This window comes from Oryx dammah, unplaced genomic scaffold (genome assembly GCF_014754425.2).
Source record: "Oryx dammah isolate SB20612 unplaced genomic scaffold, SCBI_Odam_1.1 HiC_scaffold_29, whole genome shotgun sequence".
Classification (NCBI taxonomy): Eukaryota; Metazoa; Chordata; class Mammalia; order Artiodactyla; family Bovidae; genus Oryx; species Oryx dammah.
In genome coordinates, this window is record NW_024070213.1 from 15,184,178 (window position 1) to 15,211,507 (window position 27,330).

General features: G+C 49.9%; 1 protein-coding gene across 1 annotated transcript in view; it reads left to right on the forward strand.

Annotated features, from left to right (window-relative positions):
* NTF3 (neurotrophin 3) overlaps positions 1-16,714 on the forward strand; it is a 78,526-nt gene extending 61,812 nt beyond the window's left edge. The window contains exon 2 of the mRNA XM_040234944.1: positions 15,616-16,714. Within this exon, the coding sequence (XP_040090878.1) occupies positions 15,616-16,398 (783 nt within the window). The 3' untranslated portion in view covers positions 16,399-16,714. The remainder of the gene's footprint in view (positions 1-15,615) is intronic.
* The last annotated feature ends 10,616 nt before the right edge of the window (positions 16,715-27,330 follow it).

The window sequence follows — 27,330 nt, forward strand, 5'->3', positions numbered from 1 at the left end:
TTTATAATTTTCCTAACTTCACCTCTACCCAAAAAGCTACAAAAGGTAGGATGTAAGTTCTGAACTGCAGTCCTTGACATATATAGTCTGTACTCCATGAAGCATCCTTCCTTCTTTAAGAGAATAGGTGGCTCTGCCATGTCCCCAGTTTCTCTGCTTGCCACCTGTGTCTGTTTTGAAACACCTTAAGCTTCTTGATGGATGCTTTGCCCACTTCTCCTGTCTGTGTTGGTTGGATTAAGGGGTTGCCTCGCTGCTTGCCTCATGGCAGCCTCTGCTTGCTCTCCTGAGCACCCATGGAGATCTGGAGCCTTTAAGTATAATTATGCTTTTGAGGAAGAGGCGCTCCACATAGTTCTGTCCCTGGACCTATTCATGGTCATCTTCAGTCCTTCCAACTCAATCCCTCCAGAGCAGCAAAAACCTATCTTCTTGGGTCTTTTGGGAAATCCAGCAAAACTAGTGTGAAGCTGTGCATTGCATTTTTTAAGAGTCAAGCTCAGTTCACATAAGATGCAGAGGAGGGGGGTAGGGGCGTGGGGTAGAGGTCAAGGGAGGAGAGATGGAAGGTCTGCTCCTGTCTCCCCACCAAAGCATTGGAAGTTGTGTTGGAAAAATCTTCAGCCTTTATTTACCACGGTGGGTAGCCACAGGAGGAGGGGTGGGTGGGTGAGAGAGGAGAACAATAGGGGCTGTGTGCCTTGTGCTCAGCCAGCAACGTGGTGAGCTGGGTCAGCGCGGCTCAGTTGGCCCTGGCGCTTTAAAGGGGGTCTCCTGCAGCTGTCGGTGGTGGTGGGCTGGGGCCAAGGCAGGCGCTCCGTGGGCACCGGGAGGCAAAGTGGCAGGAACGCCCTGATTCCATGGGCTCCAATCCGATGGAAACCCTCACTGCTTCTTGTGCTATTGAGGGAGAGGCTTGAGGCGGGACACAGAGGAGGTGACCGGGAAAGGGAGCCTGCGTCTCCTGCGGAGAGTGACCGACATATGGAACGTGTTATCCAGAAGGGTTACAGGCTGGGGGAAAGCTCCTAGGCTTTTCCAGGGTGGGATGGGGGAGGGGCCGCCTTCGGAAACTCAAGGAGGTTTCTAAACAAAAGGAATTTGAGAAGGGTTGGAGGAATAATGAGAAATGCAAACTTGACCCAGAGTTTCTCTTTTCTGTCTCCCGGGCTCCCCGGCCTGTCCTTACATGTTTCTAATTCCCGGGGAACCCCAGAGAGCCCCTAGGGCCATGTGCCTTCCTCTCTACATGCAGGGGGTCAGTAGGACCCCAGAGCCATCTCCCACCCTCTGTGTCCACAGGGACCAGACAGAGAGCAGGGAGCCCAGAGCCTTGTCTCAGCCCCCAAGGGTGGGCAGAGCACAGACCCTGCAAAGATTTATCCTGATTCCCTCACTTTATGGAAGAGCCCTCTGGCTCTGCACTGCCCCTTTGCATTCAGAGCCTCAGCTGCCTGACCGCTCGCCTGTTTGGTGGGGATTGCCCGTGGACGGAGGAGCCTGGTAGGCTGCAGTCCATGGGGTCGCTAAGAGTCGGACATGACTGAGTGACTTCACTTTCACTTTTCACTTTCATGCCTTGGAGAAGGAAATGGCAACCCACTCCAGTGTTCTTGCCTGGAGAATCCCAGGGACGGGGGAGCCTGGTGGGCTGCTGTGTATGGGGTCGCATAGAGTTGGACACGACTGAAGCGACTTAGCAGCAGCAGCAGCAGCAGCAGCAGCAGCAGCCCTGGTTCTTCGTGGTTCAGGTTATGATCCTAGATCTCCGATTTAGATCCATCCTCCAGGAATGTTCTCAGACGCTTCTGAGCAAATGATGAAGTGTCATCAGTGACACTAAAAGGTGACGCCTCTTGTCCTCTGTACTTTTCCCATCATCTTTCACTGTTGTAACAACCCACCCTAAGCTTGACAGCATAAAAAAACAACTCACTATGTATCATTTCTTATGATGTCATGGGTCAGGGATTTGATTAGAGCTGGGTTGGGAGAATCTTCTGTGTCAGGTGGCCTTGACAGGTTGACTGATGGCTTGGCATGGACCACCAAGGCCAGTCCACCTGCAAGTTGATTGAGTGCCTTGGCGAGACTGGCTGGAAGACCATGGTAGAGGAGGGTGGGTCTCTAGCACGGGTGGGTCTCCTTGACGGTCAGTGACCCCCGTGGTGGCTTGGGGCCTCAAGAACAGACAGAAGCCACTTGGCCATTTACAGCCTAGCCTTGGAAGTCAGGAAACCAGAAGGACAGAAAAGGATGGAAGAGCCATCAGGCTGGAGGTGAAGTCATCCAGAGTGCTGGCAGGGCCAGAGGTGGAAGGGAAGCTGCATGAAATCCCAAAGCTCTTGAGGCATGCAGATGTCACTAGACAATGGTGCTGATGCTACACAGATCTATGTAAGAAAAGGGGAAGGGTTCTACGTTATGGGCTACCTCTTGGGCTCAATCAGGCTGCAAGGGCTCCAGCCATCTCACAGTGTAGCATTTCATATGTTACACTGATCCTGATCCCCCTCTGCCTCCCAGAGGAAGTCCTGCTGGTGCTCACATCTTGTTGGCAGTCTTCCCTCTGAGTATCCTTATATTTACTTTTCTGGTTTGTTCCAGACAGGCAGCACAGCTCTGGGCCTCTGGAGAGCTGGCTCTGGTTCTGACTCCTTCACTAATTTATCACTGCATATGGGGCAGGTTGTTTTCCTGCTGTAACCTTCACATTATGTAAGATGCTGGTAAATGAGGATGCCAGTGCTGCTTGGCTCGGTAGCTTTAAAAGGACACAGAGAAGCAGGAAGGACCAGAAAATGAGACCAGTACTGAGGATGATTTGACTGGTGAAGAAATGGCTCAGGGCTGGCAGGAGGACCAAGAAGCACAGTGTATAGAAGCTTTGAAAAACTCTTTAGTTCAAGAATTCTTCACCTAGGATCTGTGGGTCTCTGGATTAGCTTTGGGGAGCCTGTCAACTGCCTGGAACTTTTTATGCAAACTGTCTCCTGTTTGTGCACATGTATTTTTTTAGGGGACAGTTTCTTTCATTTTTTATCACATTCTAAAAAGGTCAAAAATGGCTGAGGACCACTTTAGTCCACCAGCATTCTGTTATGTGATTCTTAACCAGGAGGGATAAGGCCTCCCCAGATGGTATTTGGGAAAGTGTGAGAGCTTTTTTTTTGGGTTGTCACCACGTCTGGGGGACATGATTGACATTTAGTAGGTGGGGGGCAGAGCTTCATGGGTGAGAGACAGAACTGAACAATGAAGAACTAACTGTCCTGCCCAAAATACCAGCATCAGCCCTGTGGAAAAAGCTTGTTAGGAATTGAGACCCCGGGATGAGCAGTGAGTATGGGCTCCTCAGTAGCCACAAAGCTGGTCAGGGGCAGAGTTGTTTTTTATTCATAAAGAGTGCCAACCAAGGGTCCCTTTTTTTTTTTTAGATTCTTTTTGATGTGGTCCATTTTTAAAGTCTTGATTGAATTTGTTACAATATTGCTTCTGCTTTATGGTTTGGTTTTCCGGCCTCAAGGAATGTGGGATCTTAGCTTCCCAGCCAGGGATTGAACCCAAACCCCCGGCACTGGAAGGTGACGTCTTCACCACTGGACCAGCAGGGAAGTCCTGAGTCCACAGTATTTCACTTCTCCTTGTCAATATGCTAAAATCTATGAAAACTAAATAATCAGAAATCTGTCTTATCTTCCAAAATCCAGCAATTATTTTTTTTAATCCCTGGGTTCTTGTTTTTCTTTACCATCCAGTAAGGATGGAGGAAAGGAATGTGTAATATTTGGGGAAACTAAAAGTACAAATAAGTAAGCCCACCAGCCTGCCATTGCACAGATATGCTTCTCAATCACTGTGAATTGGTGATGCCCAGCTTTAGACAGGATAATGACCCCTTACATTTCAGAGGACCTGTCTTGGAGGTCTCTTTCTCTGAATAAGGAAAGAAGCATTAGGGTACCCGCCTTGCTCCCTGCAAGCAAGTGGCAGGTGCCTTAGCCTCTGTGGAAGGAGTTTGGAGGTGGTCTGCAGTACTGGCTAAAAATACAGCCTGAGGGTCACCCAGGGCTCTGCATCCTGGCTCGGCCTCTCGGTTGATATGTGATCTCAGAAACAACAACTTAATCTGTCTGAACCTCAGTTTCCTGACATGACAAGTGAGGTTGGCCATTGTATCTGTGAAGATGAATTAAGATAATCCATGTAGTGTCTCTCAAAGTCCCCAGCATATGGTGGGGCTCAGTAAATACTAGCTGTTTATGAGCAATTATGAGGACTGTGCCCGTGATGAAAGACAGCTTTGGGTCCAAAGTGTTGGTGCCAAAATTGCTTCCAGAGGGCAAGCTCTGGATTGGTTTCTGGTCCTGCCCAGCTGCCCAGAACCTGAGTCGATCAACGGTTTGGGACTGGACCATAACATGCATGAAGTGCCTGCCACACACCTGGGTTTGGGTGGAAGATGGATTTTCTTCTGTGTGTTCATCCCAGCCTCCCTTAACAAGTGGGCACAGAGAGCTTCATGAAACCTCCATGAAGGCACCTCTCCTGTCCTGGTTTCTGGACCTGGCAGGGAATTCAGGTGAATGATGGTGGCTGGGTGAGCTGTGGAAGGGACGCCCAGCAGCGTGGAAGGAGGCCTTGGCCCTCCAAGTCCCCAGAGAGTGCGGTTTCCTAGAACAGGCATCCAGTTCAAAGACAGACGAGGACCATGTGCAAGTCCTTCATCCTCCTGAACAGAGGCTGGCTGTGGGCCGGGGGTTATATTTGACACAAGCCCGATGGCCAAGCCTGGAGGAGACAGTCTACCTCTGACCACACTTACTGCAGCCAAGTCCTCATGGGGCCAAACCATGATGGTTTGGATTGACCCCAGCCTTGCTGCCGCTGCTCTGGCGGGTGTGGTCATAGGTCTGGGCCTTCCAAGCCAGCTGTGGTCTTGGTTTGGAAGAGGCATCCCTAGGGCGAAGGGGAGTCCTGCCTTGGGATTTCCCTTCTCTCCCAGCTCTCAGGATGAAGCCGACTTCCTTAATCCTGCCATTTTGAGACCCACCCTTGGCTGGTTAGCCAAAGTAGATAATTGATCATGATTATGATGATTAAAGACTGATAGTCAGAAGCCTTCCAATACAGGCAACTTACAGCTGGGTGCGTTATGTGTATGCTTGACACAGAAACCCAGCTCAGACACAAGGCAAAGGTCTAGAACAGGAAGTTTTACTTGCTTGGGGTGATTACTCTCTGATGCTCAGAGTTTCACGCCAGCCGTACCCCCAACTGTCTGTGTAACGGAAGCAACCTCCCCTTGTATGTTTCCTCACTTGGAAAAATGGAGTTAACCCAGATGCAGAAAATGAAACTGAAATCAAGATGTCTCAGCCTATGAAAGGATACAGGAATTTGGAAATAACTCGACTGTAACCTAGCCTATCTTGGGAAGCTACAGTGTGTGTGGTATGTGGGTGCATGTGCACACACACATAAGCCCATGCACACACATTTCTGAGCACAGTGGCAGATGAGTATTAGTGCCAGAACAAAGAAAACAGAATTTACTATAATCACCATTATGGCCAGTGGCTGGATTGATTCAGACGTTCTCTGCCCATCTTTCCATGTTCACCCTCCGGCCATGAAATGAGAGTTGGTAGGACATAAAGGATAAAGTGAATGTAGGCTTCCTGGGGCTTGTGTCGGCATCCCAGGCTCCTTTCAGATCTCTCTGCCAAGATGGGGCCAAGCCAGAGGGTTCCCTGCCTGGGGAGGGACCATGCTACCTTCCTCTCAGCATGCCAGTGTGCTTTGTTTTGACATGTGCCGTACCTTCCATCTCGCACGGCCTTGGGGCCCAAGGAGGGGGTGCTTTGAATGATGTAAAATTTCTCTTCCAGTAGCTGTGCCAAAGCAATTCCCAGCTCTCGATTGACTTCCAGCTCAGGGCGTTTAGCTTGCTTTTGGGGGAGGTTGGTTCCTCATCCCATTCAGGGGTCTCAAGTTTTCACGTACGGGGTTCCCTGGTGGCTCAGTTGGTAAAGAATCTGCCTGCAATGCAGGAGACCCAGGTTCAGTCCCTGGGTGGGCAAGATCCCTTGGAGAAGGAAACGGAAACCCACTCCAGTATTCTTGCCTGCAAAATCCCATGGACAGAGGAGCCTGGCAGGCTACAGTCCATGGGGGTGCAAAGAGTCAGACACAACTCAGCAACTAAACCAGCACAAGTGCTCACCTTCTGGCCTCCAAGAGGGACCAGTTTCAGCAATTCCTTTCTGAGGGAGGTGTCACCCTTCTCAGGTCTATTTCATCTTCCCTCCTCCTAGAACACGCCTTCCCTGTTGACCGCACGTCTCGGTTCCACCAGGAAGCCAGTATCCCCTGCAATCTGAGGGCCTTGTCTTCCTTTAGATACTGGCCAAGGGTTGTCTGTGCCAATGGGTTTCAGAACCTGGGTTCAGGAAGTTTCAATAAGAGAAGCTATGCAGAGTGCATGCTCAAAGTCGCTCAGCAACCCCACAGACTGTAGCCCACCAGGCTCCTCTGTTCATGAGATTCTCCAGTCAAGAGTACAGGAGCAGGTTGGCATTTCTGTCTCCAGGTATGTAGAATGAGCCGCTTTTAAAGAACTGGGTAGGAATCCATCTCCCTGCCTCTGCTGTCACACTATATTGAGACTGTGTGATGTATACCTACCCAGGTATCAGGGGTCTCACATGTAGTCTCACCAAATAAAGCAGAGAGGTGAGTCTTTTTGGTTTGGGGGGAATTTAGACCATGCTCGCCAGCATCTTCGCTGAGAGTTGTGAACTAGTTATCTGACCTCAGCTCCATTTCTTACCTTCTCTAGAGCTCAATTTATGTATTTTTGCCCAATGGCTCAGCAGGCAAAGAATCTGTCTGCAGTGCAGGAGACACAGGATATGCGGTTCGATCCCTGGGTCGGGAAGATCCCCTGGAGGAGGGCACAGCAACCCACTCCAATATTCTTGCCTGGAGAATCCCATGGACAGAGGAGCCTAGTAGGCTGCAGTCCATAAAGTCGCAAAGAGTTGGACATGACTGAAAACACACACACGTGCTTCCTAAGACAGGGAGTGGTCAGAGTGGCCACCCTCGGAGATGTGCTGAGTAAGTGAGGTGGGTCTGAGGGACACACATGGAGCCATCGGGGAAAGGGGGCCCCGGACACCCGCCCGGCCCGTACTCGTGACTTTATTTCTCATCCAATCCTTCCAGCCACCCTAAGTCGTCCTTCCCTCCATCCTTCCACAAGTGTTTCCCTCTCTGTTGGTTTTGGATTCATCTCGCCCCCAGCGAGTTAGCCTAAGTGTTTCCAGGCTAATCTCATCCCACTCCTTCCAGGTCGCCAGCCCCTTGGGGGACTGGGGAGTAATTGGTTTGTCCTCACCCGTGTTTGTAGCGCCTTCCCCCTATGCGTCATCTGTGCTTTTTAATTAATCTGCCACTTTTTCCTCTCTCTTGCTTCCGGATCATTAATAAAGAGATTAAGCCAAACCAGACCGATCCCTAGCAGAGGCTCCGCTGGGACCCCTGTCTCCCAGCTCCCGGCCTTGTCAGGGGTCAGAATACCTTCATGTGGTCCCGGCCGACTCATTTTGAGGCCTTGGGACCCGTGTTCAGAACAAAGCCAATTTGAATTAATTTTGCAATTAAGATAGGGGAATGAGCCTAGCTGGTCCTTTTATATAAAGGCCTTAGTTTAATATTTCCACCACATTCCTTTCCCTTTTGTCATGCGGCTTTAAATCTCTCGCCTTCCCACCTCTCTCCTCTTCCACTCGCTGAACAAGATATAAGGATTATCTGGCAGGATGTGGTCTTTGGAGCCCTTGGCATTCGTCAGAGACCAGGTCATCGCTGCAACAAGTCTCCAGGGAATGAGGTCCTTCTGGCCGCAGCTGGCCAGTGTGCTGGTTCACCCCAGCCAGAGAGCATTCTCATCCCAGACAGATGTGGCTGCCCTGGATGTAATGAAACCTCTTGAATTCGCATATTCAATACTTGGCACATTAAAAAGCATTTCCACCTTTGATCTCACGCCTCCTGCCCGAGGAAAGCCAGAACAGAGCCTCTGGGCCTTCTATGTAAGTCACACCCCGAGTTCCAGCACTGGGACCAAACCCAGGGTCTGAGGTGGTACATTCATGCCCCACGACGCAAAGCATGCGACAGGCACCTGCAGGAGAGACAGGAGGAAACCGGGTTTTGTTTCGTTCCCTGGGGAACACTTTGCTAGGGAGTCTGGAAGGAGGAAACAGGAGTGGTGGCCTCAAACCCCTGGAAACTCTGCACAGAGCTGCCTGGAAGCTTCTTGGAGAGGTGATCAGCTTGCCAGGTTGAGTTGTCCTGACTCCAGGCTTGGAACCTGAGCATCCTCTGGAAGATGTGAGAGCCAGGACAGACAGACAGACAGACAGCACAGGGCCTCTGCTGCAGAGCCAGACAGCCATCTCATCTGAGCTCTGCTGCTTGTTGGCTAATTATTAAGCCTCTGCGTGCCTCGTTTTTTCCCCATCATTGGTACCTGCCTCCGAGGGGTTATTTCCAAGATGGTAGCTGTGGTGTCAGTGCCCCACCTGCGCCATTTCTGTGTTCGGTGCTCCCAATGCCCAGGCTACAAATTCACTCACTACAGTTGCAACGTGTGGCACTAGGAGTAAAGAACCCACCTGCCAGTGCAGGAGTTCGTAAGAGACACGGGTTCAGTCCCTGGGTTGGGAAGATCCCTTGGAGGAAGGCACGGCAACCCACTCCAGTCTTCTTGCCTGGAAAGTCCCACGGACAGAGGAGTCTGGTGGGCTACGGTCTATGAGAGCACAAAGAGTCGGACGTGACTGAAGCGACCCAGCACGCATACACAGGTGCAGAAGGCAAGGTCTCCAGGTTTGTGACCAGGAGGTGGCGCGCCGTGCCAGGGAGCTAGTCGTGGAGTGGTGACGTGGAACCCAGCAGCGACGGCCACCGTCTGCCGCGTGTGGCCCGACAGACCTGGCTTTCAGTAGCCTCAGACCCTGTACCTCTGTCCTCACCAGCTTCTCTTCCATTTCAGCTGCTTCTTGCAGACCCCAAACCCTCTGTGTGTGTTGTACACTGAGCCAGAAAGGAGGAATCAGAAATTGCTCTCTTTTGAGTATTTTGAGGGATGGTGAAACCTTGTAGGAATGTTGCTCCGGGGACTGGGAAAACACCATATGTGGGAAAGCATTTCTGAGCGAGGAAAATAGCATCTGCGAGTTGGTCAGGATCTTGGAAAAGTCTGAGCGGGAGAAAGGGGCACTGGGGAGAGTGCAGGAAGGGGGCTTGCCGGGCTCTTTAACAGGTCTTTTTCCAATTATAGCTGAGAAGAGCCTGGGGACCCTGGCCTGCTGCAGAGCCAGGCCCGTATTTTCTTTGGGAGAAGAAGGCAGAGTTGATTGGCTTCCAAACCAGGCTTGGCAGAAGCCCAAACAGCATCCCAGGCCAGGAAGCTGTGTCTTGGTAGGTCTTGCCTGCTGTAGATGCTCATTGAGTAAACAGACCTGGAGACTCCATGACAGTGCAGCCCTGGGCGGGACAACAGGGACTGGGGTATGAGAAGGGTGTGGCCGTGTCATCCAAGAGGTGACATGCAGACTAGGATAACACAGTAGGACCATTGCTTGAACGGGGGTCTCTGTACCCTGCAGTCACCATTTGCAAGGGAGCATAGGAGTCTCTCTGAATCGAAATCTTCACTGATGTGCCTTGCTGAGCACTGTCTTTCCTTCTCCACTCGCCACGCCAGGGAGCTAGACCTCTGGTACCCAGTGTGTGTGCATGGAGGGCAAGGGTGCAGCATCTCTGCTGCCACCGATAACTCAGGTTCATATTGATCCAGCGTGTCCAGTGGATCACTCTGTGCTGGGCACAGTGCTGAGAGCTTTCCTAGCAATGTCGTGATCCACCCCGACAGTGACCTTGACCATGCTTGAGGCTTGTGATCTCTGTTGCACTTAAGAACCAAGTCTCGAGCTTCCCTAAGTGGTCCAGTGGTTAAGAATCTGCCTGCCAATGCAGGGAACACGGGTTCAATCCCTAGTCCGGGAAGATCCCACAAGCTTTGGGGCAGCTAAGCCCATGTGCCACAGCTACTGAGCCTGTGCCCTAGAGCCCATGCTCCACACCAAGGGAAACCACTGCAGTGAGAAGCTGGAGCATCTTAACAAAGAGTAGCCTCAGCTCACTGCAACTAGGGAAAGCCTGAGCAGCAGGGAAGGCCCAGCATAGCCAAAAATAAATTAAATTTTCAAATAATTTTTTAAAAAAGAGCCAAATCTCCCCTGTCCATCTCTGCGTCATATAGCTGTGTGATCCTTACGCAACTCACTTTACACCACAGCGGGTCTCAGCATCCTCAATGGTAAACATGAGATGGTTATCTACAGCCCCTTCCGGCTTCAACATCTGTGTTAGGGTGCATTTTATTAGCAACATTCTTGGGCTTTCTCTGTGCGAAAAAGCTGAAAGCAGATTATCAAAGTGAAGTCTGCAGGAAGCCTGCTGGGTTTTAATGCAGCCTTGCAAATAATCTAGAAACACTTCCCACCCTGCAGCTGATTCCAAAGTATCATGACAAGGCTTTTGGACTTGATGCCAAGAGACAGTCTGGATCCAGAAATGGGCAGGACCTGTGCCGAGGGGCATTTGGGAGTTCTTATGTCATTCATTTTGTTCATCTGTCCGTCCCCCACCTTCACCAGTGCTGGCCAGATGTTTCTGCAGAATTTGTGTGCCTGGGACCCGAGGGGGTGGCAGGGTTTGCCCTGGGGCTCCCAGATGTAGATGGGATGGTAGAAACAGTGCAGCCTCCATATGTGTCTGTAAAAAATTGAAAAGCAATAAATCAACTGCAAGTCAGTCTGCTTTGTGCGATGTGATCACTTTGGACAGTTGTTTGCAATGTTGGTGATGAAATCTTCCTCCCTGACGACCCTGACCTCTCCCCCAACCCCTGTTGCCAATGAGTGCAAAGAAAATGGTCTCACGGGCCTTTCTCATGGTCCACAACCCCAGGCCCTCCCAGCCAGGTTGCACTAAAGTTGCAGCTCCTGTCCACAGCCCTGCTCGCGTCACCTGCCTCATGGTACCCTGTTGCCTTTGCGCATCTCTCTTGACGAGCAATGACTTTCCACCCCTTTGTTGTTATTCAGTCATTAAGTCGTGTCCGACTCTTTGTGACCCCATTGACTGCAGCACGCCAAGCTTCCCTGTCCTTCATTGTCTCCCAGAGTCTGCTCACATTCATGTCCATCGAGTCGGTGATGCCATCCAGCCATTTCATCCTCTGTCGTCCCCTTCTCCTCCCATCTTCAATCTTTCCCAGCATCAGGGTCTTTTCCAGTGAGTCAGCTCTTCCCATCAGGTGGCCAAAGTATTGGAGCTTCAGCATCGGTCCTTCCAATGAATATTCAGGGTTGATCTCCTTGCAGTCCAAGGGACTCTCAAGAGTCTTCTCCAACCCCACTGTTCGAAAGCATCAGTTCCCTGACACTCAGCATTCTTTATGATCCACCTCTCGCATCTGTACATGACTACTGGAAAAACCATAGCTTTGACTATACGGACCTTTGGCAGCAAAGTGATGTCTCTGCTTTTTAATATACTGTCTAGTTTTGCCCTAATTTTTCTTCCAAGGAGCAAGCACCTTTTAACTTCATGGCTGCTGTCACCGTCCACAGTGATTTTGGAGCCCAGGAAAATAAAGTCTGTCACTGTTTCCATTTTCCCCCCATCTATTACGTTCACACAATTTCATCAAGACAAACCATCTTAATTCCTACAGCCAGGGCATCGCACAGGGGCCCACACCCAGAAAGGGCACCTTGAACTCAAAGTGTAACACTCTGTGGTCACCATCTTGAAATTCTGCAGAATTTTATCTTCGTGGGTTTTGTAAGTGAAGCCACATGGGACCGTGGAACATGCGCCTGGGGGTTTGGAGCGTGCCTTCTAACATGGTCACACCTCCTGCCACCACTCTGCCTCTGAGAAATGTTTGCTCTCAGCCCTGCAGCCTTGGGAGCTGGTTCTGCCTTCAGCCACCCTCGGTCCATCTCTGACTCACTGCACCCACTTTGTATTCGCTGTGGTGTGGACTCGGGAGAGGCGGACACAGACAAGAAGGAGGGGGCCCCTGGCCTTGGAGGACATCGTCTAGTGAGTAAACCGCATCATTGTGCCGAGAGGGCTGTAACATGCGCCACCACGACGTGGGCATGCAGTGGGAGTTGGGCTGCTGCTATCGGGGGAGCGTGATGGAAAAGTTAGCTTCTGAACTGGGTGCTGAAGAGTGAGCAACATTTCAACAGAAGCGGAGGCGACGAGAGTGTGCAAGGGGAAGGGTCACATGGGTCATAAAGCTTATTTAAGTGGCTGCTGAACAGTGAGCCAGGCTGCAGATGGGGCATGGGAGCCCAGTCATGATGTGATGAAAAGAAACACTGATCTTGGACTGCAGAGACCGCCCCCTCTGCTTCCTGTGTCTCTCCTCTTCTTTAAACTGCAGTTTGGGGTTTCCTCATCTATAAAATGAAGTGAAAAGTGAAAGTGTTAGTCGCTCAGTCTTGTCTGACTCTTTGCAACCCCATGGACTGTAGCCGCCAGTCCCTTGGACTGCAAGGAGATCAACCCTGAATATTCATTGGAAGGACCGATGCTGAAGCTCCAAGAATGCTAAGTAGGTTGCCATGCCCTTCTCCAGGGGATCTTCCTGATCCAGGGATCAAAGCCTGGTTTCATGCTTTACAGGAGGATTCTTTACCATCTGAGTTACCAGAGAAGCCCATATAAAATAAAGGAGTTGGAGTCAATGCCTTTCTGCTTCTAACACCCTTTGGTTCCATACACAGACCACTCCCCATAAAGCAACCCAATCCATCAAGGCTCTTCCTTCCAACTCGCCCTTGCAGTGACCTTACCAATCTAGACATGGACTCTTATTCCACCTGGGACCTCCCTCCACTCACCTCATGTGTTCAGTTTCCGTATGAGCAGGTAGCCTGCATATTCTTGGTTGATGGTGATGGGGCTTGGGCGGGGTAGGCAGGGGCAGTTCATAAATTGTTTTTTTTTTAATATAAGTTTATTTATTTTAATTAGAGGTTAATTACTTTACAATATTGTATTGGTTTTGCCATACATCAACATGAATCCACCATAGGTATACACGTGTTCCCCATCCTGAACCCCCCTCCCTCCTCCCTCCCGGTACCATCCCTCTGGGTCATCCCAGTGCACCAGCCCCAAGCATCCAGTATCATGCATCGAACCTAGACTGGCAATTTGTTTCATATATGATATTATACATGTTTTTTGATAGCCTCGCCATCCCAAATTATTGCATGGCATCTGCCTTCTTTTCTGGAAGGGAGAAGGCAGTATAATTCTAGTTGCATGGATGCCATATTTTTTGTGTTGTTCAAGTTTCATCTTGTTGGGCCTGCAAGATTGAAGGGAAAAATCACTTTTATGTGGAGTTGGAGTGGGGAGATTAGTTATTCCATGGGAATCATTTTCCCAGCATCATGCCCTTCCTGGGGGGGCCATCTCTAGATGGGGGCAGCAAAGCTAGAATCCTTCGCTCAGCCTTGACCTTGAAAGAATCAGTTGTCCAGAGAGTGGTTCCCATGGAAGGAAGATGCTCTCCTTATCAGAGAAACAGGCCGGGAGCCAGGAGGAGGAAGCTGGAGGAAAGTGACAGCAGTGTTGCTGGCCTTTGGGGACACCAGAGCAGCTCTTCAGGCAAGATGTGGAAAGAGGCCACATCTGTGAGTCCTGGGAGCGAGTTAGCTTGGGCGGGCTCAGACACAGACAGGTTCTGAGCCATGGGTAAGCAGGACGGCTCTTCTCCTCTTTTTTTAACTGCTGTTTATTTTCATTTGTTTATTTGGCTGGGCGGGGTTGCAGCACACAGGGTCTTCTAGTTGTGGCACGCAGACTCTTTCGTTGTGACATGGAAACTTTTAGTTGTGGCATCTGGTTCCCTGACCAGGAATCGAACCCAGGCCCTCTGCATCAGGAGTGCGGAATCTTAGCCACTGGACCAGCAGGGAAGTCCCAGGACTGATTTTCTGGGTCTTGTGCCACCTTTGTTTATTTCCCTTCTCTTCTCCCCCTGGGTTTTGTAGTCTTTCTGGAAATACCCAAGATGAGCCAAGGGAAGGATTTGATTTTCCATGCTTAGAGCTTTAAAGAGGAAACGAGAGAGCCCTGGGGACGGTGAGGCAGCTGCAGTGGTGGTAACAGAAAGAGCACTCGTGGCGGGTGGGGCGAAGTGCAGGGCACTGGGTCTAACGAGTGCCCCGCCCCCCGCACCAGAGCCCTTCCTTCCAGGGCTGTGCTTCTCTAGGGAGGGAGTGACCAGCATGAAGGTATGTGGAGATCAGCCCTCTAATTCCACACGGACTCGGCAGAAACCCCAAGTGGAGGCTCTACTATGGCAACAGAACGAAAGCGTTGATGGGTTAAGATGCCACTGAACCAAGGAGACGGCAGAGTTAGAAATAGAACCATTAAAAAAGGAGCGTTTCATAGTGGGAAACTTAAAACATCAGACAAGAGAAATCGACAGGGAATCTTGCGCTTCGGGGCAAGTGCAGCCCATTCATTTGAGCTGAGTCTCCACCTTTGGCAGGTGGTGCTTTGGGGGGGTCTGCTGTCTTGGGAAGGGGGCATCTGGGGATCAGGTGGGCACGTTGGCAAGCATGTCCATCGGAGAGCTCGGCAGAGAACCCTGACACTCAGGCTGTCTCACAGAGTGGGTCGTTACAGGGGCAGAAGGGCTGCTCTGCTGGGCTGGCCAATGATGACCCCTCTCTGATGCTGCAGATTGAGGGGAAGCTGGCCCAACCCCCAGCCTCAGGGTATTCACTCCTTCCAGAGACCCCAGGGGCCGCAGCGAAGTAGGCAAGAGAACTCTGATTCTTGACACAATTGCAAGGCTGCCGCTGCTGATATTTTTTAATTAGAAACATAGTGTATGCCACCTTTAGAATTTTCAGGTTCCATTTCTTTGTAGTTTCATGAGGCGGAGAGAAAGGTGGTCTTTTCAGGCTCAAGGGACATTTAAAGAAACAGCAGGATATCAGGCTCACCCAGCAGAAGGTGGACCTCGGGTGCACAGGTGACAGGTGCTGTCCATCCGAGAAAGATCCAGGCTGAATGCCCAGAGGTGACCTCCTCTGCTGCTTTAGGTCCTCGGGAGAGACCTGACTCTTCCAGGCTGTAGCCCTTTAGTGATATTCTTTGTCTTTGTGAGACAGATTATTTTGCCTTCTCTCTCTCACACACCACACACACATACACACACACACACATCTCTTTCCCTCTCACCCAGCCACACTGCTGGAAGAAGGATTGTTGGGGTGAAGGCACTTGGATATCTAGGAGAGTAAGAGGGGAAGATGAGAGGAATAGACAGCCTCTGTCTCTGCCATCACAGGGGCGTTCTGATGCTCTCCTTGGGTGGTGGTACTCAGCTCTCCATCCTGCCTCATAGGGATCCCCAGGCTCAGGTATCTGGTCCAGGAATGGCATGGACGCAGCCGCCACCACCTGCTAGTAACACCCATGTTTCCTTTTCAGATCTTACAGGTGAACAAGGTGATGTCCATCTTGTTTTATGTGATGTTTCTCGCTTATCTCCGTGGCGTCCAAGGGAACAGCATGGATCAAAGGAGTCTGCCGGAAGACTCACTCAATTCCCTGATAATCAAGCTGATCCAGGCAGATATTTTAAAAAACAAGCTCTCCAAACAGATGGTGGACGTTAAGGAGAACTACCAGAGCACCCTGCCCAAAGCAGAGGCCCCACCCCGAGAGCCGGCCAAGTCGGAATTCCAGCCGGTGACGGCCATGGGCCCCGAACTGCTGCGGCACCAGAGACGCTACAACTCGCCCCGGGTCCTGCTGAGTGACAGCACCCCCCTGGAGCCCCCTCCCCTGTACCTCATGGAGGATTACGTGGGCAGCCCCGTGGTGGCCAACAGAACGTCGCGGAGGAAGAGGTACGCGGAGCACAAGAGCCACCGGGGCGAGTACTCTGTGTGCGACAGCGAGAGCCTGTGGGTGACCGACAAGTCGTCGGCCATTGACATTCGGGGACACCAGGTCACGGTGCTGGGGGAGATCAAGACCGGCAACTCCCCCGTCAAACAATATTTTTATGAGACGAGATGTAAGGAGGCCAGGCCTGTCAAGAACGGTTGCAGAGGCATTGATGACAAACACTGGAACTCGCAGTGCAAAACCTCCCAAACCTATGTCCGCGCGCTGACGTCAGAAAACAACAAACTGGTCGGCTGGCGGTGGATCCGGATAGACACGTCCTGTGTGTGTGCCTTGTCGAGGAAGATCGGAAGAACATAACTTGGAATCTCTCCCCATATATAAATTATTACTTTAAATTATACGATATGCATGTAGCATATAAATGTTTATATTGTTTTTATATATTATAAGTTGACCTTTATTTATTAAACTTCGGCAACCCTTACAGTATATAAGCTTTTTTCTCAATAAAATCCGTGTGCTTGGCTTCCCTCAGGCCTTCTCCCATCTGTTAAACCTGATTCTGTAACCCGGCTCCCGGGAGCTACCCTGTAAAGTCTGTGTACACCACTATTTTGCATTCAGTATTGTCAAAGGCCATGACTGTCGTTTTAGTAAACTTGTTGAAATCGGCTGATGTCAGAGTTGTGTGTAGACACAGTTCCGTACCCCCTTTCAGGATGCATCATAATTGATTCATTAATTAAAAGAACTGGTACCACTTCCGCCACAGGGATGCTCAGCGGGTCTTAATTCTGGCCGGCAAGCTCACTGTCCAAGAACCTCCTCGCCTTCCTCTGCTGTCAGTTTTTGCAATTAGAATTATGATCTACTCCGATGTTATGGTCCCAGAACAATAACAACGAATCTGGCAGTTTTCATTTTGGAAGTTTCTTTTCAGCTCATTTGTTGTTTGGGGGTTTGAGATTGTTAAGGGTTGAATTTCTTTTTTTCTTTTTTCTTTTCTTGGCTTCAGTTTTTGTTTTGCTCTGTGTAAAAGTGGTTTTCATCTTCCAAGGCACATAGGAAAATGTTCTTTTAACTATTTGTAACAGAAATAATTGTAGAGTTACCCAGGAGCAGAAGTGGATGGTGAGTCATCTGTGCACAGAAGAGAAATGTGGTCCTGATTGATTCTCCAGGCGTTTCTTCTGCCTCCCTATCCTCTGCTGACTCTTCCTGCAGCCCCAGGGGAACTGATGATAAAGGCTTATGCCACAGGAGGGAGTCAGACCTTGGTTCAAATTCCAGCTCCTCCCCGTGACTGTGGGCAGGGCTTTGAAGGCACCTTGAGCCCAGGTTGCCTGGAGTCAGAGAGTCAGATGTGGGGCTTGCTTACCCCACAGGCGGCTGTGGTTAAGCCCCATAACCACAGTAGGCATCTCAGAGTCCCAGCATGGTGTAGACATTCGAGAACAAAAGTTCCTTCCCCCACTCCTCTCCTCCTTACTTAGGTATTGTGCTCCTCTCTGCGGTTTTTGTTTGAAGGTTTCATTTTGTCCTCCCCACCCCCACCCCTAGCTCGATTGAGATGTAATTGACATGTAATGCTGTGTAAGTCCAAGGTGTGCAATGTGATGATTTGACACGTGTACATATTGTGAAATGTTTACCACCGTAAGGTTACTTAGCACAACCTTCACCTCATGTAATTGCCATTGTTGTTACTGTGAAAACATTTTAAATCTACTCATCGCTGCTGCTGCTGCTGCTGCTGCTGCTAAGTCGCTTCAGTCCTGTCTGACTCTGTGTGACCCCATAGACGGCAGCCCACCAGGCTCCCCCGTCCCTGGGATTCTCCAGGCAAGAGCACTGGAGTGGGTTGCCATTTCCTTCTCCAATGCATGAAAGTGAAAAGTGAAAGTGAAGTCACTCAGTCGTGTCCGACTCTTAGCGACCCCATGGACTGCAGCCCACCAGGCTCCTCCGTCCATGGGATTTTCCAGGAAAGAGTACTGGAGTCGGGTGCCATCGCCTTCTCCTACTCATCGCTACTTTCATTGCTACTTTCAAGTATATAGTACAGTATTGTCATCACGGTCACCAGGCTGTACATTCAATTCCCCAAAACGTCTTCCTCTTAAAATTTGAAATTTCTCCGCTCCTCCTGTTCCCCATCCCCGAACCCTGGCAACCGAAATTCTGCTCTGTGTTTCTGTTAGTTCAACTTTCTTGTTGTTTAGTTCAGTCGTGTCTAACTCATTTTCGACCCCCTGGATTGTAGCCCACCAGGCTTCTCTGCTCATGGAATCCCCAGGCCACAGTACCAGAATGGGTTGCCTTTCCCTTCTCCAGGGGATCTTCCCGACCTAGGGATGGAACCCAGGTCCTCTGCATTGCAGGTGGATTATTTACCACTGAGCCACCAGCTTTCTTTAGTCTACTGTACTTGAGCTCTGTATCATTTTTGGTTGACTTATCACTTTGGATGTAAAAACCCCAACTGGAGGGAATCTTCCAGGTGCCTACTAATCCCAGGAGTGTCGACAATAGCCCAAGGGCTCATTTGGTGATAGTCATACCTGTCCTGCCAAGGCAGACACTAGTGATACCCTTCAGGCACTTTTCCCCTGGGAAAACTAGGACACCCTCCTACCCACCCTTCCCACTGCAGAGGATGAACTGGGCAGCAGCTCATCCCCTGGGGTCTGGAGCCTAAGGACTCCAGTCTCCAATCTGGGCAGAGGCGCAGGGTACCTACCAACCCACTATGGACCCTGCATTCCTGTCCTGAAACCCTGTCTGGTCACTTCCCTGGTTTGGCCTGCCTTCCGCTAAGGCCTGTGTGTACCCTCTACCTGAAGCAGCCTGCACCCTGAGATCTGGCTATTACACATTCCAAACAGAGTCTGTGTCCTTTATGGAACATGAACCTCTTGCCACAGGCTCAGCAAACAACAGTGGCTTTGATGAAGAGCATGGTCAGCCCACACTCAATTCTGGATGCTCAAAACCTGAGGGCAGGAAGTGAAGAACTGACTACGTGCCTCCCACGGGCTGGGTACTCTCAGACTCTGCCACCTCCATGAGTTGCCACAAATGTGTGGATGTGGCGATTGTCATCTTGTGTTTACAGGTGATGAAACTGAGGCCTGAGGATTTAACCTGCCCAAGGATTTAACTGAGCAGGTAAGTGGCACAGGGAAGACGAAGTCCCTGTTTGAGAGATGACGCAGCCCTGTTTCCTCATCACTGGTCCCCCCGCCCAATGCAGCCTTGCATTTTGGAATGAACAGCACAGTCCTAGGGAAATGGAAAGCTGATTCTCGGCATGGAAACCTGTGGAAGCTCTTGCTTCAGGAGCCTATATCAAGAACACAATAAGCCTGCCCATAGGATTATTGTTATTGCTGTTTAGAGGCTGTCGTGTCCAACTCTTTGCGACCCCATGGACTGTAGCCCACCAGGCTCCTTTGTCCATAAGATTTCCCATGCAAGAACACTGAAGTGGGTTGCCATTTCCTTCTCCAGGAGATCTTCCTGACCCAGGGATCGATCCTGCGTCTCTTGCATTTCCTGCATTGGCAGTTGGAGTCTTTACCACTGGGCCACCAGGGAAGCCCACCAATAGGATCCCGCAAGACTTGTAACTGGCCCATCTTGGTTCTCAGGTTGGAGTTAAGGAGCCCTTAGGTTCCTATTCTGGAATGTCTACTGCACATGGGTTTAGGGCCTATCTGGCTGCCTGGGAAGACTGGCTTGGGTGACAGAGACCCTGGAGTCCAGCCTGGGAATGCACGGTCCCTAAATAACAGGGCTGAGTTCCCCTGGCCCCGCCTTGAAGGGAAGGAGTTTGCCTCAATGTCAAGAGTGTGTCTGGAGCAGCCTGCTTCCAGGTTGAGTGTGCTTAGGGGCGAGAGTGAAGCTGGGGGTGATGAAAACCAGCCTCAGAGAAATTCCAGCTTCAGGCCATGGCAAGCTCTGCCCTCCTCATGCTGGGGGGCACAGTTCCCTCTTGGCAACTGCCCTGGCATCAGAGGACATCCAAGGTCAGCCAAGGCCAATGTGTTGGGTTCACAGATTCCTGGGCAGATTCCTCCATAAGGTCTGCAGGAGACCTTGTGTATCCGATGCATGCCTCTGCCATTGTGATGGCTAATGGCTGAACTCGTCTCTGAGACAGGAGGGCCACGGAGTGGCTCCTGGAGATGCCCTTGGTGTCCGTCATCCTCCCCAGCACCTGATTTCTGGCTGGAACTTTGTTAAGCAGAGAGGTGTGTTGCAGGGTGAGGAGGCTGGCTGGATGACAGACAGGTTCTAGCCTGGCTTTGTTGTCAGTGGCTGGCTGCATGACCTTGGCTAACTCACCCGTCCCAAGGGGATTTCAGCATCTTGAGCTCCTACTGCAGAGAGGGCCAGTGTCCAGGCTGTCAGTCCTCTCTTCCTTGATGGATGCCCCAAAGCTCTGTTGGCCACTGGTTGAGGTTTCTTTGTACACTTGCATAAGGTTCCCCCCCACCCCCGCAACTTCATGCTGTGTGAACTTGACCAAGTTACTTAACCTCTCTGAGGCTTTGTTCCCTTGTCTTGAAAATGAGGGGAGTGCCTATATCATTAGATCGTTTTGCAATGTCATGAAAACAGCCCATTCCTGACCTGTCAGAAGCCCCCTAAGAGTGATCCCCTGGTGATTAGGCTTGGGGAGACTTTTAGGTGCCCTCACTCTGGAAGTCTAGGAGGAATTTCCCAACTTCATGGTGGACGATTGGTCTTAATTAAGAGTCTAAATCACCCACCTCCTCGGAGGCACTCCCCAGGTTCGTGTTCACCCGCTTCCCTTCCACGGGTCTCTTGAACTCTTTTCAGCAGAAATACAAGCAGCACAAGTGACTTTCTGAAGAGTCGGCGGGGGGTGGGGGTGGGGCGCTGGTGGGGTGTTCCTTCTTGAAAATTTATGGGATAGCTTTGTTTTCTTCTTGTGTGTCTGTCTGTCTGTCTCAGGTCCAACAGTGCTTTCTCCACGTTGGTGATCAGGGTGTGGCATTTTTTAAGAACTTGGTTCTTTCTCCCCGATCCGTGCGTAACCCTGTGTGTATGTTTACATCTGCTTTTTAGTTCATTGAATCTGTGTGGAAACCCTCCACTGAGGCTCAGAGAAACCATCTGCGTGGTATGTTTATCACCTCCAAACACGTGTGCGAGAATGAGTCCGTGTCCTCAGCTCCCGGCTGACTGGAGACCTTTCTGACTTCACCAGGAAGACGGCTCCCCGGGCTTCCAGCTCGGATGGCCCCGGCCATGCAGAGCCTCCTGGGCTGCCCTACCACCAGCCTCAGCAGGCATCCTCGGAGGCCTGACGAGCAGCTGACTCTCTCGAGCTCCCTGCCCACCCCCATGACGCCGCTCAAGGGTCCTGAAAGTGCTCTTTGCGCAAACCCAGATGGAGCCACAACCCCGAAGACTGGTTCTCTGCCCCGGAACCTCCATCAGCCTACCCACCTACCTCCAAGTTTCCACCCCCAGATCTAAGGAGACCCTAAACCCTTTATACACATCTTCTCAAATTACTCCTCCACAGGCTGCTCATGAGGCACCCATGTTTTCATGACAGGCTGAAAGGCAAGCGCCTCTGGGCGCTTTTTTTGTCTAGTTCCAGAGGGAGGGTGGCCTGGCTTGGACAAGCAGAACCATAGGGAGGTCACAGGCGCTCTCAAGGGCAGTGGGTTTGTTTCTTGCCACACTGGGCCTTGTATATATGGTACAAAAGGCCAACAGACCAAACACGGATGGTCTGAGGTGGGGACCAGGGGAAGGGAGGGCCCAGGAGATGGAGAGGCAAAGGCGCACACATATCAAGAGAATTTTCTAGAAGCTGGCTGCCGCTGAGGCATCTGGCTGAGTTGAATTGGTGCAGGGCTCAGTAATGACATTGTGTGTACAATTACAGAAACCTCAGTGGCAAGAAAACATAAAAGTTTATTAGGAAATGGTGAAGCACAGTTTACTGTGTTAGATGGCTTTTCACATGGAGATACAGGGAGGTGGGTTGACATGCATGTCTGTGTTTGCATATATCCGTTTGTGTGTGTGTGTGTGTAGCTGCTTTGATTTCTTAACCATTGATGTATTGCATTTTTTTAAGGAAAGGTAATGCTTGAAAAGAATGTTCCGGAACATGAGTTTAACCTTTAGGAGACTGAGCTGGTAGCCAGCTGGGGAGCATATGGAACAAACATTCTTGGGACTAGAAAACAGGCAGGCTGGGATTGAGGATTTACAGGCAGAAAAGGCATCAGGCAGTTTCCAGCAGCCTAAACAGAAGGGGCTGAAGCTGTGTGCTTTCTGATTCGGCAGGGAAGTGCTGGAGACTGGTGCTGGGGTGAAGGGCTGAAAGGGAAGGTCAGCCTGAAGAATAAATAATCACAGTAGTGGTGATCATGTACTGGCTGCTTCTTCCCTGTAAGGCTCTGTGTGTACACTCCAGGAGTTTTAACTCTTTTGTACTGCTGAGGACACAGGTTAAGGAAATTTCTGTAACTTAACCAGAGATGGTACAGCTGGTAAGGGGACATGCCCAGAGGGGAGCCTGAGAAGTCTGGAAGCACTTTCTCTGAAGACCACGATGGGGAGGACGCTGAGTGCCTTAGGAGACCTTGACCTGAATTTTGATGTGAGTGAGATGAGTGGCAGGCATGAATACAGAGATAATTTCACAAGGAAGAGTCTTTTCTGTAGGTATTTGGATACAGGTGGGCTGCTCCTTCACTGGAGAGGATACTTTACTAAAAGACTGAAGCCAGAGGGAACCCTGGCATTTTATGATGTAAGCCAATGCACTGAGACAACTATCACCCTGTATTATACTTATAACTTATATAATATATAAATATACTTATATAAAACACCAAATAAATATTAACAGTCACAGTCATAATAGGCACAAGGAACAATTAACAGGTCAACATGACAGGGATTTCCAGCAATTGTTCTACCCGAGGGAGACCCCAGACTCACCAGCACTGTGGCTCACAGCAGAGGGGACTTGAACTGGATCTAGAATCTTCATGCCCAACCCCCACAACCACCCCCCTCTCCAACCTGGTAACTTACTAGCTGGAAAGTGATTGTACCTTTTCCCTGAAGGATAAAAAGCAGCATGGCTGCACTGTTTGTATCTTTTGCTGAAGGATAGAAGATAGGAATTTCAAATTGGGACAGAAATTTTTAATCTCCCTTACAGTCTTTTATCCATTCAATGCATTTTAAAAATCCTTTTGAACACCTTTTAGGCAGCAGGCAGCTTCCCTGATAGCTCAGTTGGTAAAGAATCCACCTGCAATGCAGGAGACCCTGGTTTGATTCCTGGGTCAGGAAGATCCGTTGGAGAAGTGATAGGCTACCCACTCCCATATTCTTGGGCTTCCCTGATGGCTCAGCTGGTAAAGAATCCGCCTGCAGTTCAGGAGACCTGGGTTCGATCCCTGGGTTAGGAAGAGCCCCTAGAGAAGGGAAAGGCTACCCACTCCAGTATTCTGGCCTGGAGAAAAAAGTCAGACACAACTGAGTGACTTTCACTTCACTCACTAGGCGGCAGGCACCCTGTTCAGCTGTATGGATTTGGCAAAAGAGATGTCATCTCTCCTGAAAGAACAGTGAATAAAAAGGATGGGACCTTCAAGTATAACCGCTGCGAGTATCCTTGATAACTCTCACGTCTTTTCCATGAGCACCTGCTCACAAACGGTTGGTGCTATTTGGGGGGCTTCCCTGGTGGCTTAGATGGTAAAGACTCTGCCTGAAGTGCAGAGACGCAGCGTCAATCCCTGGATCTCTGGGGATCCCCAAGATCCCCTGGAGGAGAGAATGGCAACCTACTCCAGTATTCTTGCCTGGAGAATCCCATGGACAGAGGAGCCATCCATGTCCTCTCTATGAGCATCTGCTCACAAGGAGCTAGTACTGTTTTAAAAAAACTCTAATTATCTGATAGAAATCCACTCCCTACATTGAAGTCAAATCTTCGATAAAACAGCTGTAACAAGATTGTCAACAAAAGGGGCTCCAGGAGCCCAGAAAATGAGCAACTAAATGCTGCTGGGAACAGTGAGGGAAGGCTTCCCTGAGGAGGCAACTCTGAGCTGTCTCTTAGTGATGAGTAAGAGTTTGACAAAGAAGAATGTTTGTCACCTGAAGGGCCCATCTCCTGAGTCTCTGACTGATTAGGTCTGAGTGGGATCTGGGAATCTGCATTTCTAACAAGTTCCCAGAAGATGCTGCTGCACACTTTGAGAATCACTGGTTTATTACATAATGAGGAATCAACAAGGGTGTTTTTTCCTCTAATTTTTAAGGATATGATTTTAGCAATAGGATAACAGATGAGTGGACCTGAGGCAAATTGAGGGAGAGCTGGAAAATCAGCAATAAATTATACACAGGAGAACCCAGACTAGGATGAGGCAGAGGGAGCAAACAGGAACTTGGGATGAGGAGCATTTTTCAGGTGGCATCGATTGGATTTGGTACCCAGTTGGATGTGGAAGATGAGAGAGGAAGGCATACGGAAATGATCACTACGTTCTGGAGGCACAATGATTCTAGATCCAATCCGAAGATGTGTCAGTTTGAAGATGGGGATGATTGATAAGGAGTTTGAGGTCGAGATAGCCAATAGACAACTCATTGTCAAGATAGAAGCACGCTTGAAAAGATCAAAGCACAGCTGTTATCTAGAAATAATCCGGCACAGGTAAGGCTCTCAGTTTACAAGCGGGTCTAGACGAAGCCCCCTAGAAGCAAATTAGGGTGTGGAATTTGTACCCCTGTAGGGATCTGTGGTCAGACCTCCACTTCAGATGACCCAGGGGATGGTCACAGTATGCTGAGGTCCAGGGCGCCTGTGTCTTCACACCAGCACGACTTCATGGGCGTGTGGCTTAGCTAGAAGCTTGCAGCGCACCTGTGTGTATGCCAGGTTTCATTTGAAGGACAAATGAAAAGGACAGATGTTAGGAAACCAAACCCTAAAGATTCTGTTACAAAAAGACATAGTGTGGTTCTCTTTTCCGGGCTAGAACCTTTCCTTGTTGTTGCCCCGGCTCCTTGAAACTTTGTCAATCAGGAAAATAAAAGATCGTTCTTTCTTAGGAAAATCCTGGAAGGAGCCAAGCTGTATCCTGCTCCTGGGCTTCCATGGGTGTCATTCCCTCTGCCTGGGAGCTGGTCCTCTGTCCCCTGCTCCCTTCATCTGGTTTGCCTCCTCCTTGGTTTACAGATTCCTCTGTTTATAAATCCATACCCCAGGTCACCCATCCTCTTTCCTTGGAGGGACCTTTCCTGACACCTCCTCCTGAGTTCATTAGAGCCTAGCCTTCCCCATCTTTTCATGTGGTCCTGTCACCCGGCATTTATACCATAGAACACAGCGGGAATGGCAGCTGTCTGGGTGTTAGTGTGAGCCTTTGTTTGGTACGTCGCCCCGTTTGACTTTGATCTCCCTAGGGAGCAATCATGCTGATTTTGTCAGAATCATAGCCCTAATGCTGGGCACTGAGGTCACGGTAGGCAGTCAGAGAGTATTTTTACACAAATGGATGAATGAAACTGGGACTACAACAGGAAGGATTTGGGTCAAACTTAAGGGAGAATGATGCTTTTGAACTGTGGTGTTGGAGAAGACTCTTGAGAACCCCTTGGATTACAAGGAGATCAAACCAGTCAATCCTAAAGGAAATCAATCCTGAACATTCGTTGAAGGACTGATGCTGAAGCGGAAGCTCCAATACTTTGGCCACCTGATGCAAAGGACTGACTCATTGGAAAAGACCCTGATGCTGGGAAAAATTGAAGGCAGGAAGAAAAGGGGATGACAGAAGTTGAGATAGTTGGATGGCATCACCGCCTCGATGGACCTGAATTTGAGCAAGCTCTGAGAGTTGGTGATGGACAGGGAAGCCTGGTGTGCTGCAGTCCTTGGGGTTGCAAGGAGCCGGACACAACTGAGCGACTGAACTGAACTGAGGGGAGAACGGATCAGGATGGAAGGCTCTGTTGCCATTTAGTTATATAGATGGCTATGACAAGATGGCGAATATTTCTGGGAGACGAGAAACTGAACAGTATAGAATCATAATGTCCTTTTCAGTGAAAGTTTCAGAGGCTCAGATGGTAAAAAAATAATCTGCTTGCAATTCAGGAAACCCAGGTTGGATCCCTGGGTCAGGAAGATCCCCTGGAGAAGGGAATGGCAACCCACTCCAGTATTCTTGCCTGGAGAATTCATCAACTCAATGGACAAGAGTTTGAGCAAATTCTGGGAAGTAGTGAAGGACAGGGAAGCCTGACATGCTGCAGTCCATGGGGTCGCAAAGAGTTGGGCACGACTGAGCAACTGAACAACAACATTGTTCTTTTCAGTGCAAAGCTTTGCAATGTCATTACTGCATTGATAAAATGTTGGTTGGGGGACTTGAGTTGGAAGAAAACAGTATTTACATATAAATAAAGAGAAAACACAAGGCCAGGAGCCAGGCTGTGTCTACAGTTCTTAGGTAAAAAACACCTTGTACTGTAGAGCATCTATCCATCCATTCGAGTTCATGTTCATTCAACCAATGTTGATAGAGACCTATGATATGCCCACTCTCCTCCTAGACATGGACCAGTGTAGTGATAAAGGGAAAGGGGAGGTTTGCACCTTAATGGAGCTTCATGTCTAGTGGATGTAACAGAAAAAAAATAAGAAAGAAATACGCAAAGCTGCATATATAATAATTTCAGGGAGCATTAACCACTCAGAAGAAATCAATAGAAGACAGTGAAAGGATAGAGAAGGAATACATAGGGTAAACAGGAGGTTGAGAGCAGGGTAGTGGAGGATGAGATACTATGTATTTTCATGATTAAAATGCTTGCTGCTTATGAAATTCAAGACGTGAAATGTCAGCATTCCTAAGGAAGGTAAGACGTGTCCGTATACCCTGAGAGATGAATGGCCTAATTACCGCAGAGGAACTTAAAGCAACAATCTAATGTCAAGCTTTGGCAATAGAAGCGCAAACAGGGCCCAGTCCGTGGACCATCCCTGTGTTTTGTGAAGCTTTCTCTTGGGACCTCAGGCCCCCTGCTCCTCTAAGAGGCTAGCATTTTGCAGCGTTGCTTCAGCAGCCTCCCCTCTCTCAGAGGGACCTTTCTCCTTGTCAAACCTGTTTCATTCCTGAGAAACCAGACTCCTCCCTCCTTCTGCCCCAGTCCCCCTCCAGATGCTAGAAGGCCTTGAGGGAGCAGCAGTGAGGAGGGCCACTGCCCAGA